This window comes from Ostrea edulis, chromosome 1 (assembly GCF_947568905.1).
Source record: "Ostrea edulis chromosome 1, xbOstEdul1.1, whole genome shotgun sequence".
Taxonomy (NCBI): Eukaryota; Metazoa; Mollusca; class Bivalvia; order Ostreida; family Ostreidae; genus Ostrea; species Ostrea edulis.
The window spans coordinates 3998489-4024055 of NC_079164.1; the positions used below are offsets into that span (position 1 = coordinate 3998489).

The 25567-nt window shown below is 35.9% G+C and overlaps 1 protein-coding gene across 2 annotated transcripts; it reads left to right on the forward strand.

The window, feature by feature from the left end:
- Nucleotides 1-353: 353 nt before the first annotated feature.
- Nucleotides 354-24730, forward strand: LOC125664421 (vigilin-like). 2 transcript variants are annotated; one of them, XM_048897178.2, is made up of 24 exons: nt 354-667; nt 763-837; nt 2974-3195; nt 8372-8486; nt 9368-9483; nt 9663-9869; nt 10344-10559; nt 10869-11072; nt 11638-11850; nt 12060-12138; nt 12789-12928; nt 13020-13238; nt 13354-13440; nt 14075-14206; nt 16781-16999; nt 17356-17442; nt 18472-18606; nt 19254-19472; nt 20076-20217; nt 21361-21488; nt 21982-22221; nt 22377-22598; nt 22800-23018; nt 23175-24730. In XM_048897178.2, exons 3-24 carry the CDS (start codon nt 3022-3024, stop codon nt 23403-23405), a joined length of 3744 nt encoding a protein of 1247 aa, XP_048753135.2. In that variant the 5' UTR covers nt 354-667; nt 763-837; nt 2974-3021; the 3' UTR covers nt 23406-24730. The 2 variants fall into 2 exon arrangements, with proteins under 2 accessions (XP_048753135.2, XP_056006993.1); XM_056151018.1 differs by having other exon boundaries at nt 652-688.
- Nucleotides 24731-25567: the final 837 nt, after the last annotated feature.

A 25567-nucleotide genomic window follows, 5' to 3' on the forward strand; every position in this document is an offset into this window, starting at 1 on the left:
CACTAGAAGTTTTCCATTGGATCCCTTTAAAAGACATGGGATGAAACTCACTTTCCATGGGGGGAAATTTCTGGATCCGCTCATATGTACATATGTGGCTGCGCTCGGTCTGACGAAAACCTCGACATTTTACGTCAAGCACATGTAACCGCTTTTTAGTACCTTCAATCAGTACTTAGAATTAAATACTGCTTTGGAATAAGTTAAGTGGGTATACATTGCATCAACAAGGCCAACTTATTCTGCAAAATTACCCCCTTCCACCTCAATATCCTTTTTTTATTATTATTTTTTTTTTCTTTTTCGGATCCACCCACGTGTACATCAATGACGTATCATGTGCGTCACAAACAGGTTGTCATTGCCTTTTGCATATGACAGATCGTAAGACTTTGTAGAAGTGAATACAGATATGTAGGTATCTTTATTAAATGTAATAACACGACATATTTGTACGATGTAGAATGTTTATTTCGTATTTCTTTAGCCTTTTTTTCGAATAAAGTAGTGCGATAGTCAAATACAGAAAATAAAACAATAGTTTTCATTAGTTGCATTTTTCACCTTTGACCTAGAGGAGTTTTGATTGACCAATCAAATTGCATCTGAGAAAAGCGCATGAATATTGTTGACGTTGCACCCTGCGTAGACAGTTCCTCTTGTGGTGGTAAGACATGGTAGACGTGTGGTAAGATATGGCTTAGAAAAGTTTTTAATTACTTGTTAATGATTCATATGAAACTTTGTTTTTTTGTATTTCAGCTTAAACAGAAGCCACATTGGAGCATAAAAAGTCATTTAGTTTTCCATAGGACGGATTTTTGCGGACGCAGTACGGTGAGTATCTTGAACGCCTTGTCATAAAACTCGACACGTCGACACTTTCACCAACACTAAGCTTATACACAAATATTCATATCTCAATATAATTATTAACTTGTTGTGGTAAATTTTATTTGTATTTGTCAATTCTATTGTTTTTAAGATCAAGTTTCATTTTGTTAGTCGGTGCTAAATAACAGAAAGATGTATTGTACAAAAATTGAGCAGAGAAAATGCCGGTTGAGGTTGATAGCTGCTTCACTTGTCGTCTGTCACTTTAGAAATGATTAAGAAAGCTTTTATGAATTATTAGTTGATTTTATTAGTATATGACTGAAATGTTTTGAATTTTACCTTATAACTTTGATTTTGTTTAAAAACATATTTAATTCAAATCATTACTAGGTATAGGGTAATCCGAGATTCCTCTGACTCTTACCCCCGCTTTTATATTTGACATGTGCGGGGGAGAGTCAGAGCGGACTCCATATTGAAAAGTGGGAATTCAACGACACCAGCTGGTGTCGCTGCTTTACCTACCTCTTACAACTTTATTTCGCGGATCTATATTCCAAGACGTGAGAATTCAGTTATCGGAAGATTATTCTACAAATACATCATGATTAATACGATGCTATCGCCGTTTAAACGATGGAATTTTGTGGTTATATGTGCTGACGTCATGCGCAAAGAAATCAAATGGCGAGGCGGCGACCTAATTCAAGAGATGCTCCATTTGTCGGTGTTAGGGCCGTTTAAACGGCGATATCATCGTATTAATCATGATGTATTTGTAGAATATTCTTCCGATAACTGAATTCTCACGTCTTGGAAAATAGATCCGCGAAATAAAGTTGTAAGAGGTAGGTAAAGCAGCGACACCAGCTGGTACTGGTGTCGCTGAATTCCCACTTTTCAATATGGAGTCCGCTCTGACTCTCCCCCGCACATGTCAAATATAAAAGCGGGGGTAAGAGTCAGAGGAATCTCGGATTAGGTATAGGGCTATGTGTATTTTGATTGCCTTTGAATTGGTAATTAATTGTATAAATGATGAGCAGCTCTAAATATAGATTGTTATTTCTCTCCTTTAGCTTAAAATGTTTCAAATTACTATTTATCAGGGTTGTCGCTTATGTAAGAATCTGTGTCCTGGTTGTGAAAAATTCACTTGTGAAGCAAGAATATCTCAAGTGATGAGTCCTGTTCTTTGTATATCATTCAGCAGTTGAAAAAAAAAATATGCAACCTGTTGCACTTTAGAGACCATGCCACTGAGTTCACACATTACACAGATCTGACGTGTTGATAGTTTAATGTCAGTCATTAGGTGTGAATATAGGTATATAATACACCCACTGCTCTATATACTTGTAGAGGTGATAAAATTTCGAAAATAAACCTTGTGGGCTCTGATGCGATTTAGTAAAATACAAATCACGATCTATTGTATACAAATATTTTCGGAATGAAAAGAATAGATTGTCTGTTGTGATTATGATCATCATCAAATAGAAGCATCCATTCTATCATAAGGATTACTATACCCAAGCATACTTTTAACTACGATAAATAAGATGTTATTGTCCGGTTGGTTCAAGTCTGTGAGAGCTGGGTATTCAAATCAACTCAAAAAGATTTTATATATGTTTCTGATTTGTAAACTAAATTTATATTTCTTGCGCTTGTGAAAGAAAAATAAAATGTGTTTCTTGAATGTAGATATCTTAAACAGAAAGAACATCAAATTATTTTAGGGTATTTGTTAGCAATTCATTGATATTTGTTGGGAACTCGTCAAATTTTCATTAAGATGCGAGCAGCTCCTAAGACATGAGTTCAGAACTGGCCTTGCAAAATTACAGTGTCAACCCTGATGTATATCTTGTGTTTATCTTACGATGCAAATGTTTAGTTTTGTGTTGGAGTTTTTGTGCAAATTTTATTTCATCATCAATGTAAGTGACTCTTAACCTCTGTTTTTATGTGAATATTTCTATGTAATGATGAATGATGCATTAAGAAATTCATAGGGTACAGAGATTTGTACAAAGTGTACCCTTGATAAAGTTAAAACACAAGACTGGCGACTCCTCTCTCTGAACACAAACAGTAAAGTGTATTCAATAATGTGAATTTTTAATGTTATAGATCGTACTGTTCGACTTGGAATCGCCCAATTGACAAACGAATTTGGACATGGCTTCAACCTCAGAGAAGGTCCGCCCTGTCGAAGAAGAGGCGTATGCGCCACAGAACTACGCTGATGTATTCCCGTCACTGCCCCAGGCCAGTCCTCTGGAGGGAACCCAATGGCCAGCCAAGACCCCAGCAGCATGGAAAACCAATGTCCGACCATCTAAGTGCACTCAGGTAAGCTGATGTCTGCACGGTCTCTAAAATATGTATACTAATGAACTTTTCATTTTATAAGAATAGAACCTTTGACAATATTTGATTGCATTTGAATGCTTTCTTTGAGGTAGAAATGTGGTTATGCATGTCCACTTTCTCAAATTGTGCAGAGACCTAGAGAGTTTATCCTGGTTTTAGTTTTTGGGAGAGTCAAAAATATGTCAAAATTTTAGCATTTACTGTTGTGATAGCAACAATGAACTGCCCGGATTCAAACTTCCAGAATACATTTCAATTTTAGATCAAGTCAGGAATATTGTATGAGATTTGGCTAAAATTGCAACTTTTAAAAATTACATATAATGAAATGTTGCAACATTTCAGTAACGGTCCATTCTGTTTTTCATGTTTTTCAGCATATATTCGGAATACATTGCTAACAAATGATACATATTTGGCCAACCCTGTAAAACTTGATGGATGAGACCCACAGCACAACTTTATTATTAATTTTGGCGCTAAGATAGTGTCCACGTTTACATTTTGAATTCAAATTTCACGGCCTTGCTATTTTCACTAATTTCACATGTACAGCCATTTAGATAGAAAAGTGTGTACTTTTACTGAAGTGTAAGATAGTTTAGTTACCTTCGAATAGATCCTCAGTACCCCTTGCTTGTTGTAAGAGGCAACTAAATGGAGCGGTCCTTCGGATGAGACCGCAAAAACCGAGGTCCCTTGTCACAGCAGGTGTGGCACGATAAAGATCCCTCCCTGCTCAAAGGCCATAAGCGCCGAGCATAGGCTTAAAGTTTGCAGCCCTTCACCGGCAGTGGTAACATCTCCATATGAGTGAAAGATTCTCGAGAGGGATGTTTAAACAATATTTAATCAATCAATCTAAAGCATGCCAAACCTCCCTGTAACAGGCAATTGAATAGAAAATGTGTACTGTTACTGAAGTGGAAGATAGTGTAGTTACCTTCTAAAGCATGTCATACCTCCCCGTAATATGCAGTTAAATTGAAAAGTGTGTACAGTTACTGAAGTGTAAGATATGTAATTTACCTCCCTGTGTTTTGCCATCTCCTTGTTATAAGCTATGTAGAAGTAGAACGTGACCCACCGTGACAAGTCATAGCTAGAATTCAGAAAACCAGATTCATACAAACAAATCCAGTTTATTTCTAGTAGAATTAACATTAAAAGAGAAAATGTTTAAATTCTCCTGTAAATTCGGCATGCTTCAGTAACAAATGTGACTAGTAATTTGAACAGATACGCCTTTTGTTATGACCAATCAAAATAAAATGTTAATGGCACATTCATGGGTTTTCTCAAAAATCTCCAACTTGCTGTAGTGGGTTTACATTCCAACTGCTTCTAGCAGGATCGAGATATAGGAACTGTAGACATTTAATGCTTGAGTAGGTAGCTAAGTATTGTAGATTTGAATTTTGTATGGTTTAAAACAAGTGCCTGTGCCAGGTACATACACAATTTCCTGATTCTAATGTCTTTATGCATAAAACACTTTATGATACACATTATCTAATCATGGCATTTGTTTTGTCTGCTGTAAAGTTGAATATGCAAGAACCAAGTTAGGCATATTTATCCATGACTGTATAAATATAGCCAGAAGGTTGTGTCACTTGTGTTTTCATTGGTTTTGTTGACAGCCGTTTTTTAAGAGTTTAAAAAAACAAGACAACTTGCACACAAATATTTCATCATGAAAACTATTTCATGTTTTGTTGGTAATATCATAACCAGTTATGGAAATTCTAATTCAGTAATATTGGAGTCCTAAAGGTTTTAGTAATTAACTTTCATCACTAATACACAGGATGACTGTCAGTAAAACAAACAGCTAACATTATTAGTATTACCGACACGATTAAATCATCTGTCAGTACAACAAACAGCTAACAGTATTAGTATTACCCACACAATTAAATCATCTGTCAGTAAAACAAACAGCTAACAGTATTAGTATTACCCACACGATTAAATCATACTTGTAATGCAGATATTTTTGTCTTGTCTACTTTCATTTTCATTTAGATGAAAATGAGATTGAAGGTCCATATTGATTTATTGTTTGCAAAATAATTGAATTGCTTAACCTCGTAGTCATTAGTAACATGGTTGATAATAATTGTTTATAATTAATCATAATCTTTGTGTGACTTGCAGATTTATCTCAACTTCACAAAGTTAAGTGTGATTGAAATTGTGCTTCACAGGGCTCTACATTCACAAAAATAGCCCCTTATCCACCAGACAGGCTCAACATTCACAAAAATAGCCCCTTATCCACCAGACAGGCTCAACATTCACAAAAATAGCCCCTTATCCATCACACAGGTTCAACATTCACAAAAATAGCTCCTAATCCATCAGACAGGCTCAACATTCACAAAAATAGCCCCTTATCCATCAGACAGGTTCAACATTCACAAAAATAGCCCCTTATCCATCACACAGGTTCAACATTCACAAAAATAGCCCCTTATCCATCAGACAAGTTGTCAACAAATTTCACTTGTCCAAATGCATTTTTTACTTGTCCAACTTCTTAAGAAGTTTTTTTTTTTTTTTTTTTAAACCTTATTAGACTGTAGTGCATGTATAAACTATAAGTGAATAATATGTAATTATAAAGATTTGCTTAATTATGAAAATGGAAATATATATGATATAAAATAGCTATGTCAAAAATAAAATTGTCATTTGTATTCATAAGATGCATTTTTCACAAAACTTCATTTCATATAATTCTGTATCCCTTTTTAAACCAATAGACTTTGGGGGAGGGGTGACTTGTGATAAACATTTCATATACAAATTGTGAGCATATTTTAGTTAAATTTATTATGCATTTTGATAAGTATATACTTGAAACTGTCTCTGTAAAAATTGAATAGATATCGAGTGTTACAAGATCGGTAATGGTATGCATGCATCTCCAATTTAAAATGGTAATTGGCACTTTTAGTCTATTTCAACAGGAAAATTAACTACAAAGCAATGCTTCATCATGTGAAGTTATGAAAATGTTCTTTATGGTGCAGTGTTTCTGTTAATGCAAATTTCTGTGTAATTTACGCATAAAAAATATTTTTCACCCCCAAAAACATCACCCCAAGGGTCAACATAACGCAGGAAGGGAAAAGATGAAGTTCACATTTTGTGATCGGGCTCCAAGTTCATTACCGGAAGTACATAAACAGGGTTCGAAATTAACTTTTTCAAGCACTAGTCTGTACGGACTAGTCACTATTGATGTTCACTAGTCCGCAAAGCATTTCACTAGTCCGTCCAGTATATCATAAAATGATATTCATTTTAATCAAACTAAACACATCACAGTTGCAAACAATTCAATTTTTGACACCTACAGAAGAAAAAGAGACCACCATATTTTATTTCGCATTCAAGATCTTCAAAAGCATAAAATATTAACCTCCGAGTTAATCCTTTGATAAACGTCCATAAGTGCGTTCGAGATCGACGTTCCTGTTGTTTTGGTGTTCAGACCTTAGAGTCACAGGAGTTCGAAATTTTATGAATAAAGACAATAAAATTCACTCGATTGACAAAGTCATGAGCTATAGTGTTATGAACTACTGTGTTAGAGTCGCGAATGACGAGAACATGTGCATACAAACGTGCATGTTCTCAGACCACACTACTTGCAATTCTTGCACCTAGAACACGTTCTCATGATGTGTACTCGGCGTTTGGAATCGGCAGGAATTTGACAATGTGTGCATGTTCGAAGAATGGCGGTCTCAAACGCACTCCATGTGTTTGGAAGATCAGACTGTCATACTCATGCAAACACCTGACCATGCAGGTAATCAACCATAAGTTCAAACATCTTAGAGACTCAGACAAATCTTGCTAAAATCTTTCCCAATTCAAGATTGATTTCTGGATTTTCACTACTCCGTACGGATTAGTGCTCTAGAGAGTTCACTAGTCCGACACGTTTTTTACTAGTCTCGGACTTACGGACATGAGTTAATTTCGAACCCTGCATAAGAATAAAGGCAGAGAACTAGTCTTTAGTTATGTTTCAACATGGCGACATTCAATTCTAGATTTCTAGATTTACACTGAACCAAATAAAATGCTGATCGACAAATCAAGAAAACAATCCCGTAAATGATCAGGAGGCATCTGGTCACGTTCACAGGGGGCGGCAGGTTCATCAGTAAAGGTCTACAATTTGTTTGATTGTTTGTAAAGAAGATTTTGATTGGTTTTCGAAATTTTTTCGTCCAATCAGAATTACTTTGAGAGAGAAATGATCTCTTGTTTTTGTGTTGCACCAATCAGCATGGAACCAGTTCATGAAAATAGCTCTGAAGAAGATGGGCAACAAACTCTATTAAACATTGGACATTTCGGTCACGGTAGCTCAGCACTTCGTAACTAGGAGGTCATGAGTTTGAACCCCGCTTGTGCCATTACCACATCAAAACTAAAACGTAAACATAGTTAGTGATTGCTCCTTCACCAAACACTGGGTATTTGCTAGATATAGAAGCGGGAATCATTGGTCATTCGGATATTACCCTAAATGCAGAGCTCCGTGTTGCGGCAGGCATTCGCATATTAAAGAACCTACACTGCTACGGCCCTGAGCGCTAAGCATAGATCTGAATTTGTGGTACTTTACTTTGAAATGGTAACGTCTCAATATGAGCGAAAAATTATCGACGGGATATAAATCAAACAACACCCTGTAAAACGGGAAGCAACCAAGAAGAATTCTGAAACAGTGAATTATGAAATTGTCTGACGATAGTCTTTTTGAAGAAGACTACAAACTCATCCAATCAGATTGTGTAGATAAAAATTGGCATAATTGAGTTCTCCATTATTAGTACGCTACCGGTTCGTAAAACAGAATTCGACTTACAGTCATGATAATTAAACAGAAAAATTGAAGGTTGTGAGTTATTTTGCAGCATTGCCTTGTATATATTTAGGGCCTAAAGTTTTCACCAAAGTGGCAAAATGACCTGTAATTTTTTTATCAGTTAGTCCCTCTGTCCTATCAACTTGCATTCCAATCTGAATCACTGGTCACATTAGTGTAAACTTTGGAAGATTTATTTCAAGTAAAACTGATTAGGATTTGGGATAGAAAGTGCATAAAGCAACTATTTGTTAATTGAAGGTGTTCACTGTCCCACTGGAAGAACGGAGATTCAAGGAAATGAATGAACATAGCTTTGGTGATGAAGGACAAACGGAACAGGCAAAAATCTGCACAGATATCATGGCTAAGAACGGTAACTCTGTCAAACACTACTTTGAATTCGCATATTTTCACATTTTCTAAATGAAATCTGATTTGATAGAATTAATGGGAGTATTTTTCATTTAAGGCTGAGATTCTGTTTTGCTATATATAGCTCATGAAATGTATTTCATATTATCCAACATAGAAAATAAAAAAACTGCATGGGAAATAAGCCTAATTGTAATTTTCATTCATACAGTAAATTCATATCCTCATTTGTAATGTGATCTTGGATTAATGTGTTATTACGAGATTATTGAGAAGCAGTAGCATTCATGTTTACAGAATGCTATACGATTGTATACACTTAATGTTTATCTCAGTAAATGTTTTGTATACACTTAATGTTTATCTCGGTAAATGTTTTGTATACACTTAATGTTTATCTCAGTAAATGTTTTGTATACACTTAATGTTTATCTCAGTAAATGTTTTGTATACACTTAATGTTTATCTCGGTAAATGTTTTGTTTACATTTAATGTTTATCTCGGTATATGTTTTGTAAACACTTAATGTTTATCTCGGTAAATGTTTTGTATACACTTAATGTTTATCTCGGTATATGTTTTGTAAACACTTAATGTTTATCTCGGTATATGTTTTGTAAACACTTAATGTTTATCTCGGTAAATGTTTTGGATACATTTAATGTTTATCTCGGTATATGTTTTGTATACACTTAATGTTTATCTCGGTAAATGTTTTGTATACATTTAATGTTTATCTCGGTAAATGTTTTGTATACACTTAATGTTTATCTCGGTAAATGTTTTGTATACACTTAATGTTTATCTCGGTAGATGTTTTGTATACATTTAATGTTTATCTCGGTAGATGTTTTGTATACATTGAATGTTTATCTCGGTAGATGTCTCCATTGAGATCAGTTTATCCAAGGACCAGAGTTTAACCGTGGTTATTAATGGGAGAGAACAAGCTGTGATGAGAGCTAGGAGAGAGGTTCTAGGCAAACTGCAAACCCAGGTATAATGGCATCTCTTCTTTGTCAGTTATTTCACTTTACCTTCATTGATAAACTTATTATTTACAGATAGGAATGTTATGTTGTGCAAGAAATTTCATCGAGGTATACACAGTCCTATTGTTTCCAAACACGGAAAAAGTGTTAAATTTTCTGTATGATTTTCATTTGGTACTTGCAGGCCAGCGACACTGTGAAAATCCCCAGAGAATACCATCGTTTCATCCTCGGAAAAAACGGCAAGAAACTGCAACAACTGGAAAACGAGACGGCAACCAAAATTACTATTCCAAGGGCTGAAGAAAAACTGGACGGAATCAAGATCATTGGACCCAAGGAAGGAATTGAACGAGCTAGACACGAAATTCAGATTATTGCAGATGAACAGGTGTGAAAGTTTATGAAAATTTCAATATTTATTAGCTTGAGCTTTAATGATGGGTCTCTTTTCAACTTTCGAATACATTATTTCCATTTTAAAGCATTGTTTATTGGCTCTAAATCTGAACATTTTATTTTGTTGTAAAAATGTATTAGTATAATAGTTTAACCATAATCATTAAAAAAAATCAAAATAAGCTTAAGATTTTAGCAAAAAAAAGATTTCAGTTTTATTTTATTAAATATATAGCATAATATAGAAAAGACAGTTATGTAATTTTGCTTCATTCAAAACCCCTAAATAGGTTTTTTAACACAAATATAGTTAACTCAAGTTTTTAACCTTTATTATTTTCTGTCATTGAAATTGTGAATAACAATTTTTCATCAAATTTTCAACACGAAAATGACAGCGAATATTGCTTTAATTGCAAAGGCAACCCCAATTTGAATGATTGACATTGAACTGTGTGCTTTACAGGCCAAACTAGCATTTGAACGACTACAGATTCCCCACATCTATCACCCCTTTATCTGTGGACCAAGCAACACTTTAGTGGACAAGCTGAAGGAAGAGACAGGGGCTAAAATTCACATTCCTCCCTCAGTTCTGAACAAAGATGAGATTGTTGTCTCTGGAGATAAGGATGGAGTTATGCGTGCAAAGGAAACGATCATGAAAATCTACCAAGAAAAGGTTCATTTTCTCGGGTTTTAGAATTCAAACATGTGATACAGTACAAGCTCATCTATCCAATAAGTTGATAATACATGTATGTTTTAGAACTATAGGGAGTGATAATCGCTTCACTGTAAGGCTGAATTTATTGTGTGTGTTCGCTGTGTGACTGTTTTACTGACTATTGTTAAATGAATAATCCCTCTGATGAATCTGTGGTTTATATATATACTATCTAAGTTGATTTGAAATCAGATGTGCTGAATAAATACAATTGTTTTATGCCTGTTGTAAAATTGGTGGTAACTGTGAATGGATACATTATAGAAAAGGAAATGTCAGACAGTGTCTGTAGAAGTAAGGAAGTCCCAGCACAAGTACATTATCGGCCCCAAGGGAAGTGGAATTCAGGAGATCTTACTGGCTACCGGGGTCTCCGTGGAAGTGCCCACCCAGGACAGCGTAGAAACCATCACCCTCAGAGGCGAACAGGACAAACTCGGACCCGCTCTAACCATGGTTTATTCTAAAGTAAGAGTGTGTTTCATATGATCTATTTATGTACTACTGTTTTGATATCAATGTTTAATTAACACTGGAGTTCAAGCTAATGAATTACCATCAAATTGTACAGGTCTGTACTAAGTTTCAGTTTTGTTGGATCTATGCATTGTGAATAGTTGATAAACACAAATCTAACACAAATTAGAAATACCAATATATGCATTTAATTAAATCATGATTAACTGCTCGTTATAAGGCTAAAAGACAGTATGCGTGAAACTCTGAATCCACACTGAAGCTTTAGTGATTTGTTTTTGGTTTGAATACAATTGGATGAGATTAACCTGTAACTACTGCCAACTTTAGACTTTATTATTGTTAGAAATACTGTATTATGTCAGCAATACTAGTATAGCGTCATATTGTTTCCTTATCAACATTATCTGGCACTGTGTGTGAAAAATGGATTACAAAAAAAAAAAAATTCAAATAGTTTTAGTCAAGTCTTTTCTTATGAAATGGACACTGCTTGAAAGTAAAATATCTGTGTTCCCTTGTTGTCATTAGATATATTTTCTGAATTTGAATACAGGCAAACAGTGTAGTTTTTGCTGAAGTGGATGCACCTGCATGGCTTCACCGCTATGTGATCGGAAAACAAGGTGCTAACGTCAGGAAGATTACCCAGGATTTCCCCAAGGTCCACATTGAATTTACGGAGGGTCAGAATAAGATTAAAATCGAGGGTCCTCCGGAAGAAGTGGATGATGCCGTGAAAGCACTGGAAACCACCGTCAGGGACCTGGTAAGGATTGTATAGATTGTATAATGTGTAACGTGAAAGCGCTGGAAACCACTGTCAGGGACTTAGGAAGGATTAAATATTGTATAAAGTCCTGCAAAATTTTCCCCTGGTATGGAGACTTGGTAAGGAGGTCTCCTCATGTAATCCATCATGGTAGAGAGTAACCATGAAATACAGTATACTCAGTGACCTTATTTTGTGTGTTGTAGAAAAAGAGAATGGACTTTGCAGAGGTGAACATCGATAATAAATACCACAAGCACATCATCGGCAAAAGTGGACAGAACAGTAAGATTAATGCTCACTCTTTTGACTACATGTACAGCTGTATGTAGTTTTACCCATGTCCAAACTTAATAATCTTAATCACCTGGCAGTTTATCTTTGTCCGTTAAGGTCATTTAAGCAAGGTCAAGACCATTTGGGAAGTGTGCTAGGTAATGAATTTGTAACAGATAAAACATGAAGAGTTAGCACAAAGTTTGCCAATGACCTGAATATGTATCAGCAACATGACCCAAGGTCATCAAACAAGATCAGGGTCATCTCGTTAACATGTATGACCTGTTTTCTCAGACCCATTATAGGCATATGACATTGGATTTGCTTGCAAGTTCGAGTTTCATTGTGAGCCTTATCCAAGATCTTTTTACTACCCTGTAGGTGAAGAAAAAATACTACAGTATGTATTATCTTCTAATGGCAGAAACTTTGTAGAATCATTCTTGAAAAACAATGCTGATGTTGACGCGTTATGTTGACTTCCACTCGAATCATTTGACAGGGTCGCAGAGAAAGCTTATTTAGACACCAGAGTATGCTGGCCAATGTCCAGCTTTCAGAATGTACATCATTTCAAGTCTTACCAATAAAGGGTATTGTCCTGTGATGACAATGATTTAAATCCTCTGTTGTACATGTAAGTTTTTTTTCCCCAGTAACCAGAATAAAGAATGACACTGGATGTGCTATTAAGATCCCATCAGATGCAGAAAACAGCAACATCATCAGAATAGAGGGGGATCCTAAAGGAGTGGCCCAAGCTAAGCAGGAACTCATGGAGATGGCCAAGAGAATGGTAGGAAATGTTGCACTCCACCAGAAGACAAGATGATTAATGTTAGGTCATATGATGTATGGTGGTATAATATTGAGTATCTTCTTTGCAGGAAAATGAGAAAACCAGGGATATCATTATTGAACAACGATTTCACAGGACCATTATTGGAGCTAAAGGAGAGAAGATCCGAGAGATCAAGGACAAATTTAACCAGGTGCAAGTCACCTTCCCTGATCAAGGAAAGAAGAGCGATATTGTTACCCTGAGAGGTCCCAAAAATGATGTAGACAAATGCTATAAATATCTACAGACCATGCAACAGGAAATGGTGAGACTGGAATTGAGTTTAGAGGAATGAACGTCTTCAGAAACAATTCAGCAACAGTGTGTGCTCTTTACTCCAATCTAAATGTGTGCTTATACTGATATCTTGTGAATTTTAGGTTCAAAGCAGCTTCCAGGCCCAGGTTCACATCTTTAAAGACTTCCACAAAAACATCATAGGAAAAGGAGGAGCGAACATCAGAAAGGTTAGATAGAGTAGTCGTTAGTAACGCGTCAAATTCTAAACAATCTGATCTGAGTCATTAGTAACGCGTCAAATTCTAAATAATCTGATCTGAGTCGTTAGTAACGCGTCAAATTCTAAATAATCTGATCTGAGTCATTAGTAACGTCAAATTCTAAATAATCTGATCTGAGTCGTTAGTAACGTCAAATTCTAAATAATCTGATCTGAGTCGTTAGTAACGTCAAATTCTAAACAGTCTGATCTGAATCGTTAGAAAGAGTGTCAAATTCTAAACAATCTGATCTGAGTCGTTAGAAGAGTGTCAAATTCTAAACAATCTGATCTGAGTCGTTAGTAACATCAAATTCTAAACAATCTGATCTGAGTCGTTAGTAGAGTGTAATTCTAAACAATCTGATCTGAGTCGTTAGAGGAGTGTCAAATTCTAAACAATCTGAGTTGTTAGTAGAGTGTAATTCTAAACAATCTGATCTGAGTCGTTAGAAGAGTATGAAATTTTAAACAATCTGATCTGCGAAGTTAGTAGTGTGTAATTCTAAACAATCTGATTTGAGATGTTAGAAAAGTGTTGAATTCTAAACAATCTGATCCAAGGTGTTTTAAGATATTGTATTGAATGTTTGTGTTTTTAGATAAGAGAGGAGACAGACACAAGAATTGACCTACCAAGTGAAAACAGTGATTCTGATGTTATTGTCATCACGGGAAAGAAACCTAATGTTGAACAAGCTAAATCCAAGATAGAGGCTATCCAGAAAGAGCTTGTAAGTATCCAGGACTTCCTTTATAAGTATCCAGGACTTCCTTTATAAGTATCCAGGACTTCCTTTATAAGTATCCAGGACTTCCTTTATAAGTGCTTGGGACTTCCTTTATAAGTATCCAGGACTTCCTTTCTAAGTATCTAGGACTTCCTTTATAAGTTCTTGGGACTTCCTTTATAAGTATCCAAGACTTCCTTTATAAGTTCTCGGAACTTCATAAATACTCGGGACGTCCCTTGTAGTCAGGTCTTCCCTTGTAAGTATCCTTTATAAGTACTCGGGACTTGCGTCATAAATACTCAGGACGTCCCTTGTAAATACTCTGACAGGACTTCTCTTGTACAGACCCTGAAACGTGCTACTACACCTTAAAAACGAACCGAACCGTTCCGTGCAAGAAACGAACCGTACCATTCAAGAAACGTACCGTACCGTGCAAAAAACGAACCGTACCGTTCAAGAAACGTACCGTCCCATTCAAGAAACGAACCGTATCATTCAAAAAGCGTACCGTACCGTGCAGAAAGCGTGCAGGATAATATTATGCAAACCCCGCCCCCAAAAGCCCGAAAGCGTACCGTACCGTGCAGAAAGCGTGCAATTTATGTCACGTGACCTACTTTTTCACCCACAGTATATTATTTTCACAATGGCGCCCAATGGGAAAGGAGGTCGTAGACTAATAAACAATTTTGAATTACATCGACAGAGAAATAAATAGATACATACATGTGTAAAAGAATGTAAACAAGTTAAATTGATGCAAAGCATCAAATCGGCCACAAAAAATTATTCATTTCAGCATTTTCAAGTATTTCAACAATATATAGAAAAGGTATGAAACATTTTTATTGCAAACTATACACTTTCCTTACTTTTCTGTTAATTTTTATTAATTCAATTTTCAGTGATCAAAAATAAAGTCAGGGAAATGAAAATCGGACTTCGCGTGATAAAGGATAGGAATATATATGTATTGTCATCATTTTATTTGATTCAAAGACAAATGCAACAGATATCTTACATTATTAATTATGAATGACTGAATACTGACGAAAAAGGACATACAAACTTCACGTACAGATATCCTGGATCTTTCATAATGCCGATGATAAATCACAATAAATGTGAAGTGCAGAAAATAATCATTGTGTCATTTGCGACTTTAGTGTATTCAAAACAAAATTCACTTCTTCTTAAAAACTTTTCCAATTTAGGCACTGTAATTTATATCCGGAAACTTAATACGCTTTGTTTTTACACTTACGCACGCCCATGTTCATGTAACAACTTTTTATAAAATCGTAAATTAATAAATGTCTGATGAGAAATGAAAAACAAATTGAAACGTAATAACAACCATTAAGACTTAGACTTAGACTTAAGCAAATTCTAAAAACTTTTATTCATAACTTTTATGTACGTTATCAATATGGAATTATTCAATCAAAGCAATCAAAAATAACGTCTCATTTCCCCATGTGCACATTCTAACACAACCACAAATCCTGCAGCCGATAATCAAAGAGCCGAATAAGACCGATCGAGTGAAAACAAACTATCGAAACGTACAATTTATACGAAGTCGAAGCGTTCAGGCCACGCCCACCTCATTAATAAAACGTTCAAACCGTTCACAAAGCGTGCAGCTATTTTTAGCAAACCGTACCGTGCAAGAAGCGAACCGTACCGTTCAAGAAGCGTACCGTACCGTGCAAGAAACGAACCGTACCGTTCAAGAAACGAACCGTACTGTTCAGAAAACGAACCGTACCGTTCATAAAGCGTACCGAACCGTACCGTGCAACTGGTGTAGTAGCATGTTTCAGGGTCTGTAAATACTCGGAATTCCCTCGTAAATACTCAGGATTTGTAATTACTTGTACTGCCATCATAAATACTCAGGAATTCTCTTGTAAGAACTCGTGTGACTTCCTTTATTAGAAATTGTGAGAACTGGTGACTTGTTTTTACTGACGGCTAGGGCCATAGGAAGAGTATATAACATGAAATAAACCTTTTGTTAATGGCCGATATTGTGGATACCCTGAGATTCCATGGAAGGGAATCATGCTTTTTTTCCGCACCGGTAAATATGGGATCTACCATACAAATATTAGAAGAACATGTTGTCAGGTGTTATTTATATTGCCTCTCGCTGTAGGGCGTCATCATGTGATAAGGGACTATTAAAGTTAATTTCAACGTTTTTTGTTAACCATATAATCTATAAATTAGAAATTTGTCAATTTTTAAACAAAAATAAAACTCAGCCACTGTTTTTATGCCCCCATAATTGGAGGTTTTATGTTCGTTTATCCACAAAAACTTAACCCTTGGCCATAAATTTTAAATGGATGGTGATAGGGCTTTCTTTTTGTACCAAAATTTTTGAACTCATGCTTTTGGAATTTTTTGGTCATTTGGGGGCATCATTGTTTCAAAAACATCTGATTTGAATTAGAATGCAAACATGCTATTCTTTAATGTGATTCTTGTGTGTAAAACTATGATGAATGACCCATTGTTTATTGGATTTACCTCAACAATGAAAACCTCCCTATCTCATTAAAGGCCAACATCAAAGAAATTACGGTGGACATCCCTCACAGATTTCATAATGCCATCATTGGATCCAAGGGAAAGCTGATTCGCTCCATCATGGAAGAGAATGGGGGCGTTATCATTCGCTTTCCCCAGGAAGGCTCCACTCAGGACAAGGTGACAATCCGTGGACCAAAGAGCGATGTGGAGAATGCTAAGGCTCAACTCCTGGAAATAGCCAATGAAAAGGTTAGTAATCTTAGCTCCTGAAAATAGCCAATGAAAAGGTTAGTAATCTTAGCTCCTGAAAATAGCCAATGAAAAGGTGAGTAAGCTTAGCTCCTGGAAATAGCCAATGAAAAGTACATTTCTGCTACTGAAAATAGCCAATGAAAAGGTCAATCAATTTGAAAATTGACTCTGTTAATTAACTTCAGACAGTCAGAGGAAAACTATTTACATGAATATAAGCAAATTAAGGTAATGCTTGTAATTGGGGATATTGGGTTAAATTAGTCAACATTTAGGTGGTGCATTTTACTGAATGTGTGAAAATGGATATGCTTCAATTTCAAAAATCATTATCTTTATCTTTTCTTTTGCAGCAAACATCAGGATTCACTGCAGAAGTGAAAGCTAAAGCCGAGTACCACAGATTCTTGATTGGAAAGAATGGCAGCAGTATTAGAAAGGTAGATAGCAATTTAGTTTACAGTGTGCGGGTAGCCTAACTTTGAAGTCAGTTCTGTTTTTGACTGGTGGTATTTAGACACAGTGTACTTCTATCTGGAGTCCATTGTCTTGTGAGATCGATATTTTATAGTGTAGGAAATCATTAGAGTGAAATATAACTGTCATTGTATTGTGAGATATCTTGTTGTGTAGGAAATCATTAGAGTGGAATGTAAATGTCATTGTATTGTGAGATTGATATCTTGTAGTGTAGGAAATCATTAGAGTGAAATATAACTGTCATTGTATTGTGAGATATCTTGTAGTGTAGGAAATCATTAGAGTGAAATATAAATGTCATTGTATTGTGAGATATCTTGTAGTGTAGGAATTGATTAGAGTGAAATATAACTGTCATTGTATTGTGAGATATCTTGTAGTGTAGGAAATCATTAGAGTGAAATATAACTGTCATTGTATTGTGAGATTGATATCTTGTAGTGTAGGAATTGATTAGTGTGAAATATAACTGTCATTGTATTGTGAGATATCTTGTAGTGTAGGAAATCATTAGAGTGAAATATAACTGTCATTGTATTGTGAGATATCTTGTAGTGTAGGAATTGATTAGAGTGAAATATAACTGTCATTGTATTGTGAGATATCTTGTAGTGTAGGAATTGATTAGAGTGAAATATAACTGTCATTGTATTGTGAGATATCTTGTAGTGTAGGAAATCATTAGAGTGAAATATAACTGTCATTGCCCTCCACCTTACCACAGAGCAGGTTTGGTTGTCTGTTCTGTTTTTGAATGGAGGTACACGAAAGTCTCTGTAAACCTTAGACGTTACGTTTATTGGGAGGTAACGTTTAACAAATTCAGGGACTACACATCATGTCTAGATTTCATGATTGTGTCGTTGTATAGTGCTAAAGAGCATGTTGATTCCAATATTTTACATCTTTAGGGTTATATTATGAGTAACAAAATTTGAAGGGAATTCTGTCGATATTTCTTTTTGATGATTTGGATATTGGTGTATTAGGTACGTGAGAAGACTGGTGCTAGAGTGATATTCCCATCAGCTGACGATACGGACCAGGAAACTATCACCATCATCGGTAAAAAGGAATCCGTGGAGGAGGCCAAGAAAGAACTGGAGAACCTCGTTAAAAATCTGGTGAGTGTTAACTAAAGAACCCCATCAAGAATCTGGTGGGTCAGTTATCTAGAGAACCCCATCAAGAATCTGGTGAGTGTTAACTAAAGAACCTCATCAAGAATCTGGTGGGTCTGTTAACCTCATTAAGAATCTGGTGGGTCTGTTAACTTGTTAACCTCGTTAAGAATCTGGTGGGTCTGTTAACTTGTTAACCTCGTTAAGAATCTGGTGGGTCTGTTAACTTGTTATTCTCATTAAGAATCTGGTGGGTCTGTTAACTTGTTAACCTCGTTAAGAATCTGGTGGGTCTGTTAACTTGTTAACCTCGTTAAGAATCTGGTGGGTCTGTTAACTTGTTATTCTCATTAAGAATCTGGTGGGTCTGTTAACTTGTTAACCTCGTTAAGAATCTGGTGGGTCTGTTAACTTGTTAACCTCGTTAAGAATCTGGTGGGTCTGTTAACTTGTTATTCTCATTAAGAATCTGGTGGGTCTGTTAACTTGTTACCCTCATTAAGATTCTGGTGGGTCTGTTAACTTGTTAACCTATCGAGAATTTGTGAAATGAAATTCAGACACTACTTTAAGTAGATATAAATGTTGATAAGGAACAGAATTTACACCTGCTTAGCCGTCTATAACAGAGACATGTTGACATTGAACAGGACAATGTCGTGGAGGGAGAAATGCAGGTGGACGGTAAACACCACAGGTATTTCGTCGCTCGTCGTGGAGAGGTTCTAAAACACATCGCTGACGAGTTTGGTGGAGTGACAGTCAGCTTTCCTCGTAGTGGGGTCAAGAGTGACAAGGTCATTATCAAAGGTTCCAAGGACTGTGTGGAAGGAGCCAAGAAGAGAATTCAGGAGATTGTGGAGGATTTGGTAAGCGTTATTCATGTAATATCAATTTATTTACCCTATCCTATTTCGAATGTCAATTGTGATTTCTCTAGCAGTTAGCCGCTCTTAAATCTAGAATAAAAAAAAAAGAAAAATTACAAACTGCTTTTGGTTTTATATTTTGTAAGTATTCAGAATGAGTTCTCTGAGAATGAGAAATGAGTATTTTGACAGAATTAGAGGTAACATTTCATATTAAGATGCAGTTGTCCTAGTACACATTTCCTCGAAGTAAACCAATGTTTTATTATCTGATTTGACATGGGATAGTTACATGTATTAGTTGCATTTGGATTTTTACTGATTCTGAAAGAAATATATTTGATTAAGTAGACGTGTAATTGATATTGATAAATCAGTCGTCAAATCAATAATCAGTCAGTTTAGAACTTACAAAGTGATTACTGATTGTTATTTCACACCGATTGTTTATCATTAGTTTCGTATTTTGTATCAAAAATAGAAGGTTGTTATGTTTGTCTCCTTCTGTTCTTTATCTATCAGGAATTTAGTTTTTTAGATAAAATGATAAGGTTGGGATGATACTCTATGTGTTTTTGACTGTGTTTTACTTTACTCTTCCAGGAGTCCCAGGTGACGGTGGAATGTGTGATTCCGCAGATGTACCATAGAACTGTCATGGGAACCAGAGGGGCTAATGTCCAGGACATCTGCAAGACTAGCGACGTCGGCATCAAGTTCCCGGACAGACCTATGCCTAATGGAGGTAATCGCAGCTCTACTTTAGTTATAAGACAGACCTCTGCCTAATGGAGGTAATCACAGCTCTACTTTAGTTATAAGACAGACCTATGCCTAATGGAGGTAATCACAGCTCTACTATAAGACAAACCTCTGCCTAATGGAGGTAATCACAGCTCTACTTTAGTTATATAACAGACCTCTGCCTAATGGAGGTAATCACAGCTCTACTTTAGTTATAAGACAGATCTATGCCTAATGGAGGTAATCACAGCTCTACTTTAGTTATAAGACAGACCTCTGCCTAATGAAGGTAATCACAGCTCTACTATAAGACAGATATATGCCTAATGAAGGTAATCACAGCTCTACTTGTAAGACAGACCTCTGCCTAATGAAGGTACTCACAGCTCTACTTTAGTTATAAGACAGACCTCTGCCTAATGGAGGTAATCACAGCTCTACTATAAGACAGACCTCTGCCTAATGGAGGTAATCACAGCTCTACTTTAGTTATAAGAAAGGCTTTCTTTGTCTGGGAATTGAGGTAGCTCTATCCTTATATGACATAGTAGGGTTTTACAGAATCTTGGTTATTAGAATTGTGCAAAATACAAATATTACTTTTTTTTTAAAGAAATTTCTTCCCAAGGTACAATAAAAAAAAAAATTGATCGACCATAAATAATCTATTACTGTATTTATATTTTAAAAAATTGTCAAGGGCAATAACTCCTGTTGATTTCCATGATATCCACAATTGATTTATGTATATTTATAAAGAAAGGAGCATTTTAAAATGTTAGCATAAACATTTTGAGCTTTTAAGCAGTTTTTATGTTGGTTTTATTTTGCTGTTTAATGAAAATGTGGGATTTTTTGGTGTTGATATATATATACAGTGTGTGTCCTATATCTTTTTAAAAAGTTGCAACATGTATATTTTCATTGGTTATTAATTAGATTAAACTATAATGAGTGGAAATTGATGCAGTTTTTTATAGTCTGAATTTATGATAATGCAAAGTCACATGAGGATAGAGTTCCCTTTGTGTTAATTTTTCTGAACCGTTTTATAACCATTGTTACAGCTGTAGATACATACATAGATTGCGTCCATCATGAAAAAGAGAAAACTAACAAGATTTTCAAACCTGTTTGTTTTCAGATAACCACGGTAACGGAATGGCCAATGGTGATGTAGATGACGGACCTGCACAGGGTCCAAAGAAATGCGATATCATCATCCTGACCGGCAAGCAAGAGAACTGCGATAAAGCGAAGGAAGCCCTGCTGGTAAGTGTGTACATATAAAAAAAATCTCATCATCTAAAACCGGAATAATTGAATGTATTAAGACCCAGGGCATAAGGAGCATGAGTTTGAATTTTAAGAAAATGTTGAGCACAAAGTCTTTCTAGGCAGATTCTCCCATTTTAATGACCTTCATGTGTAACACACAGATATGTGTTTGATAGTATATCCTGAAGTGCAGGTATAAAATTTCATAATTTATAGGCACTGTGAAATGATCAAAAGTGAAATAAGCTGTATAGAAATTACGTAACTTGCAGCTGTTCGTGACAAAAAAGAGCAGTGTAAAAATCTTCAGTTTACAGTATAATTGTGTGTGTTAATGTGCTTTGGTATCTGTAGTCATTAGTTCCTATCACTGAGACTACAGTATAATTGTGTGTGTTAATGTGCTGTGGTATCTGTAGGCATTAGTTCCTATCACTGAGACTACAGTATAATTGTGTGTGTTAATGTTGTGCTTTGGTATCTGTAGGCATTAGTTCCTATCACTGAAGAGACGACTGTTCCGTACGATTTCCACTGCCGTATCATTGGACAACAAGGAAAGGACGTGCGAGCGATGATGAAGCAGTTTGATGTGAACATCTCCATTCCTCCTCTTGACGAACACAGCAACCATGTCAAGGTCACTGGTCCCCCAAACAATGTCAAAAATGCCATCGAAGCTCTGAAGAAGAAGTGTGAACAACTGGAACTGGAGAAGGAGGAAAAGGTATCGGGTTCTATTTCCACAGGAATTGTTTATTCGTAATGTGATATCACTATCTGTACGTTGCCTGTTTTAAGGAATCTGTAATGATGACACTTGCTGTTGAACTGAGAATTCAGTAGCTTTAAAATATCATTGGGTGATTTTGCCGATTGTAGATTCTGAAGAGTTTCAGTCTGACCGTCTCTGTGGACAGCCAGTACCACTCCAAGATAATCGGACGTAAGGGAGAGAGGGTGAAGAAGATCAGGGAGGATCACGATGTCATCATCATGTTCCCGCGCGAAAACGAACCAGAGCAGAACATCATCACCATCACTGGATATGAAAAGAATGCCGAGGCAGCAAAGGAAACCATTCTTAATATCGTCAGAGAATACGTAAGTGTCCCGTGTTGATTAAGATCACTGTTATGTCTTGTCTGTCTGCAATGCTGATCTTCATCTTAATTGTTAGAATACTGAAATATCAAGGTTAATTGTCACGATTGAATGTGGCTAGGACTGAGGAACATGGCATTTCACAAACATGTATGATGTTGTGATATCATGTATAATGTGGTGTGTTTTATATATGTGTAGGAGGAAATGGTGACCGTGGAATGCAATGTGGACCACCGTGTTCATCCTAGAATTATCGGACTCCGTGGACGGAACGTGAAGAAAATAATGGACAGTTATAAAGTGGACATTCGCTTCCCGCGACAGTCGGACGACAACCCCGACCTGATCCTTATTTCTGGAGATGAAGAAAACTGTCACGAGTGTCGTGATGAACTACTTAATCTGGAGGAAGAATATGTAAGTTTTTCTATAGGATAGAATGCCTGTGTTTGATATTGTTTTGATTGACTAACAACATAGTTTTATAAAGATGTCGGAAGCTATTTGCTACACAAGGAAAGAGCCATTTCTAATATCAGTGAGAGGCCTCTAAGAATGGTACTTTAATTTCAGTTACAAGATGTAATTGACCGACAGATGTTAGAAGAAATGACAAGACCACCTAAACACCGTGCAGAGGAAAAACGGGCCTCTGTCAACTCGGCTGGATTCGTAGTAGCAGGTGCCCCCTGGGACAAACCCCCGGACACATCCAGCACTGAGGACTTTCCCTCCATGGGGGCCAGCACCGTGGCTCCCAAGGTCAACACGGCTTGGGGCTCCAACCGCTTCGGCAAACGCTGAGGATCAAGAACTGCACAGTTTGCTTTGTAATGTTTCAGTAACTAAACATATCCTCTGTTAAGAATGCAAATAAGTTCCGTGATAACTGTGTGTTAAGTGAGTGTCTCTGTGGTAGTATTGAATACCTTCTGTGTTATGGATGCAAATTAATTTAATGTAAGTTTTGTTTTTTCTCGTTTTACACAAACTGCCGCAAGGTTATTTTTACCTCATTTTTAAACACTTAAGTTCTGTTATAACTGAACTTTATGCTAATATATGTACTGTGTGTGGAACAAGTGATCACTCCATATTGAAGTTATGGTGGTGCGCTGTCTTGAAAAGAGGCATTATATTGATTTGTTATTGCATGAAATTAACCAGCCTTTCCCTCCAGAAAAAAGAGGGGAGGGAATTGAAAATTAATTTTCTGCATAGATTTTTAATGGCATTGATAAAGAACATTAGGATGGACATCAGACTGTTGTGAAACTAGGTTGTTGGGAAGGGTATAATGTATTTTAAGTCAGTTCAATTGTAATTCTTATGTCTCTATGTAAATAGTGTCATTATTGATGAATATTTATATATACTTATGCATATTGATATACAGGTCAAATTATTCATATGATACGGATGACTGGGTGAGAGAGATCCTTCATGTATGTCATTTTATCCATTATTATCAAGTTTAAGACACAGATATGCTTGGTTTAGGGCTTGCTCAACTCACCTTTTCTTGTTTCCATGGAGATCTTTTCTCATTTATTTTGTCATGCTTGGCCAAAGAATGGTCAATAAACCAAGTCCGCTAGTCAAAAACACAATGCACTAGCAAATTTATCCGAGCTTTGCAGAGGAAAAGCCCCGTTACAGGTTAATTTCCCTTTGTAGAGCTTGTGGCTGTGCTGGTGCAAGGTGTTGTAAGATATCAAACACATTTCCACCTCACTGTTGCTTTGATGCTACTTGAATATTAGGTTTAAAGGAAATTATGTATGTATATATATAACCTGTATATAAAGATTATTTTTATTAAAAATTTTGAACTGGTTATTGTGAAAGTGATTGCATTCATAAGCAGATGTAAATACCATTGATTTGTCATTATTACTCTTCACGATGTGTTTACTTTGTTGATGCATGGGGAGATAACCGTATTATTTGAAATGCAGTAAATAATAAATATTTTTGGATCCCTTTGTGTACTGGAGGTATACAGTGATTTATATGTAGGGAGGTGCTATGTAATGGCATCTCTTGTTTCTTTGATACAGGGACTTACTGTACTGTGTATGTTGACCAAACATTACATTGAATCATTTGAAATAAACGATCAAGTGATCTGCCTCGCTTTTATTTCTGGTACAAATGATGATGCTGAATTGCTTGATACCATTGTCGAATCTAATGAACAATAATGCTACGGTTCCTGGGAGATGTCTTAATGGGCGAAAGAGTTGAAATTATGTTCCTAGGGAAACGGAACATGGAGCCTCATATACAATGTTGGTTTTTCTTTTCTCGGATGTATCTTGTAACCCAGGTATTACCTGATATAATTGTAAACACAAGGAATATAAATAATGCCTTGCCTTAATGGGGGCATGGACATGATTTGACCTGAACATTTTCAAATTTTATTTGTCCATTTTCATTATTTACAATGCTTAATTTAAAGTATTTCTACTCGTTAACCAAAATTTGAATATTAATTACTGAGTTACAAGTGAGATACAGCACTCACAATTCCTAGTTATGTAAACAAGACTCGCACCACGTTTTTGTTTATATATAGATTGCTCAATAGAAAATGCCATGTTGAAAACAAAAGACGTGTCAAACATTGGTACTAAACTGTTCAGATTTAACTTGAAATTTATAAAAATCTGCTTTAAACGAAACTTACTAGTATACTTAACCTATGTATCATCAAGAATTGAACACCATTTGAATACGAACAATCTAATGGACAGAAAACGATCTGCTTATCGTTCTTGTCATTCAACGGAAACGGCTATGTTGAAAGTCCATCATGACGTAGTGAAGGCACTTGACAATAACTGTTGTTGCATTCTTGTAATGTTAGATCTGTCAGCTGCCTTCGATGTGATCGATCATCAGATACTTTTTCAACGTCTCGAATTTAGTTATGGAATAACTAGCTCTGCTTTGTCTTGGAT

What these genes read in the sequence shown, in the direction of transcription:
- LOC125664421 (XM_048897178.2), top strand. Translation starts at nt 3,022, where the DNA reads ATGGCTTCAACCTCAGAGAAGGTCCGCCCTGTCGAAGAAGAGGCGTAT. An exon ending in TAACCATGGTTTATTCTAAA is followed by an intron (nt 11,073 to 11,637) that starts GTAAGAGTGTGT and finishes ATTTGAATACAG; the next exon opens with GCAAACAGTGTAGTTTTTGC. An exon ending in TTAATATCGTCAGAGAATAC is followed by an intron (nt 22,599 to 22,799) that starts GTAAGTGTCCCG and finishes ATATATGTGTAG; the next exon opens with GAGGAAATGGTGACCGTGGA.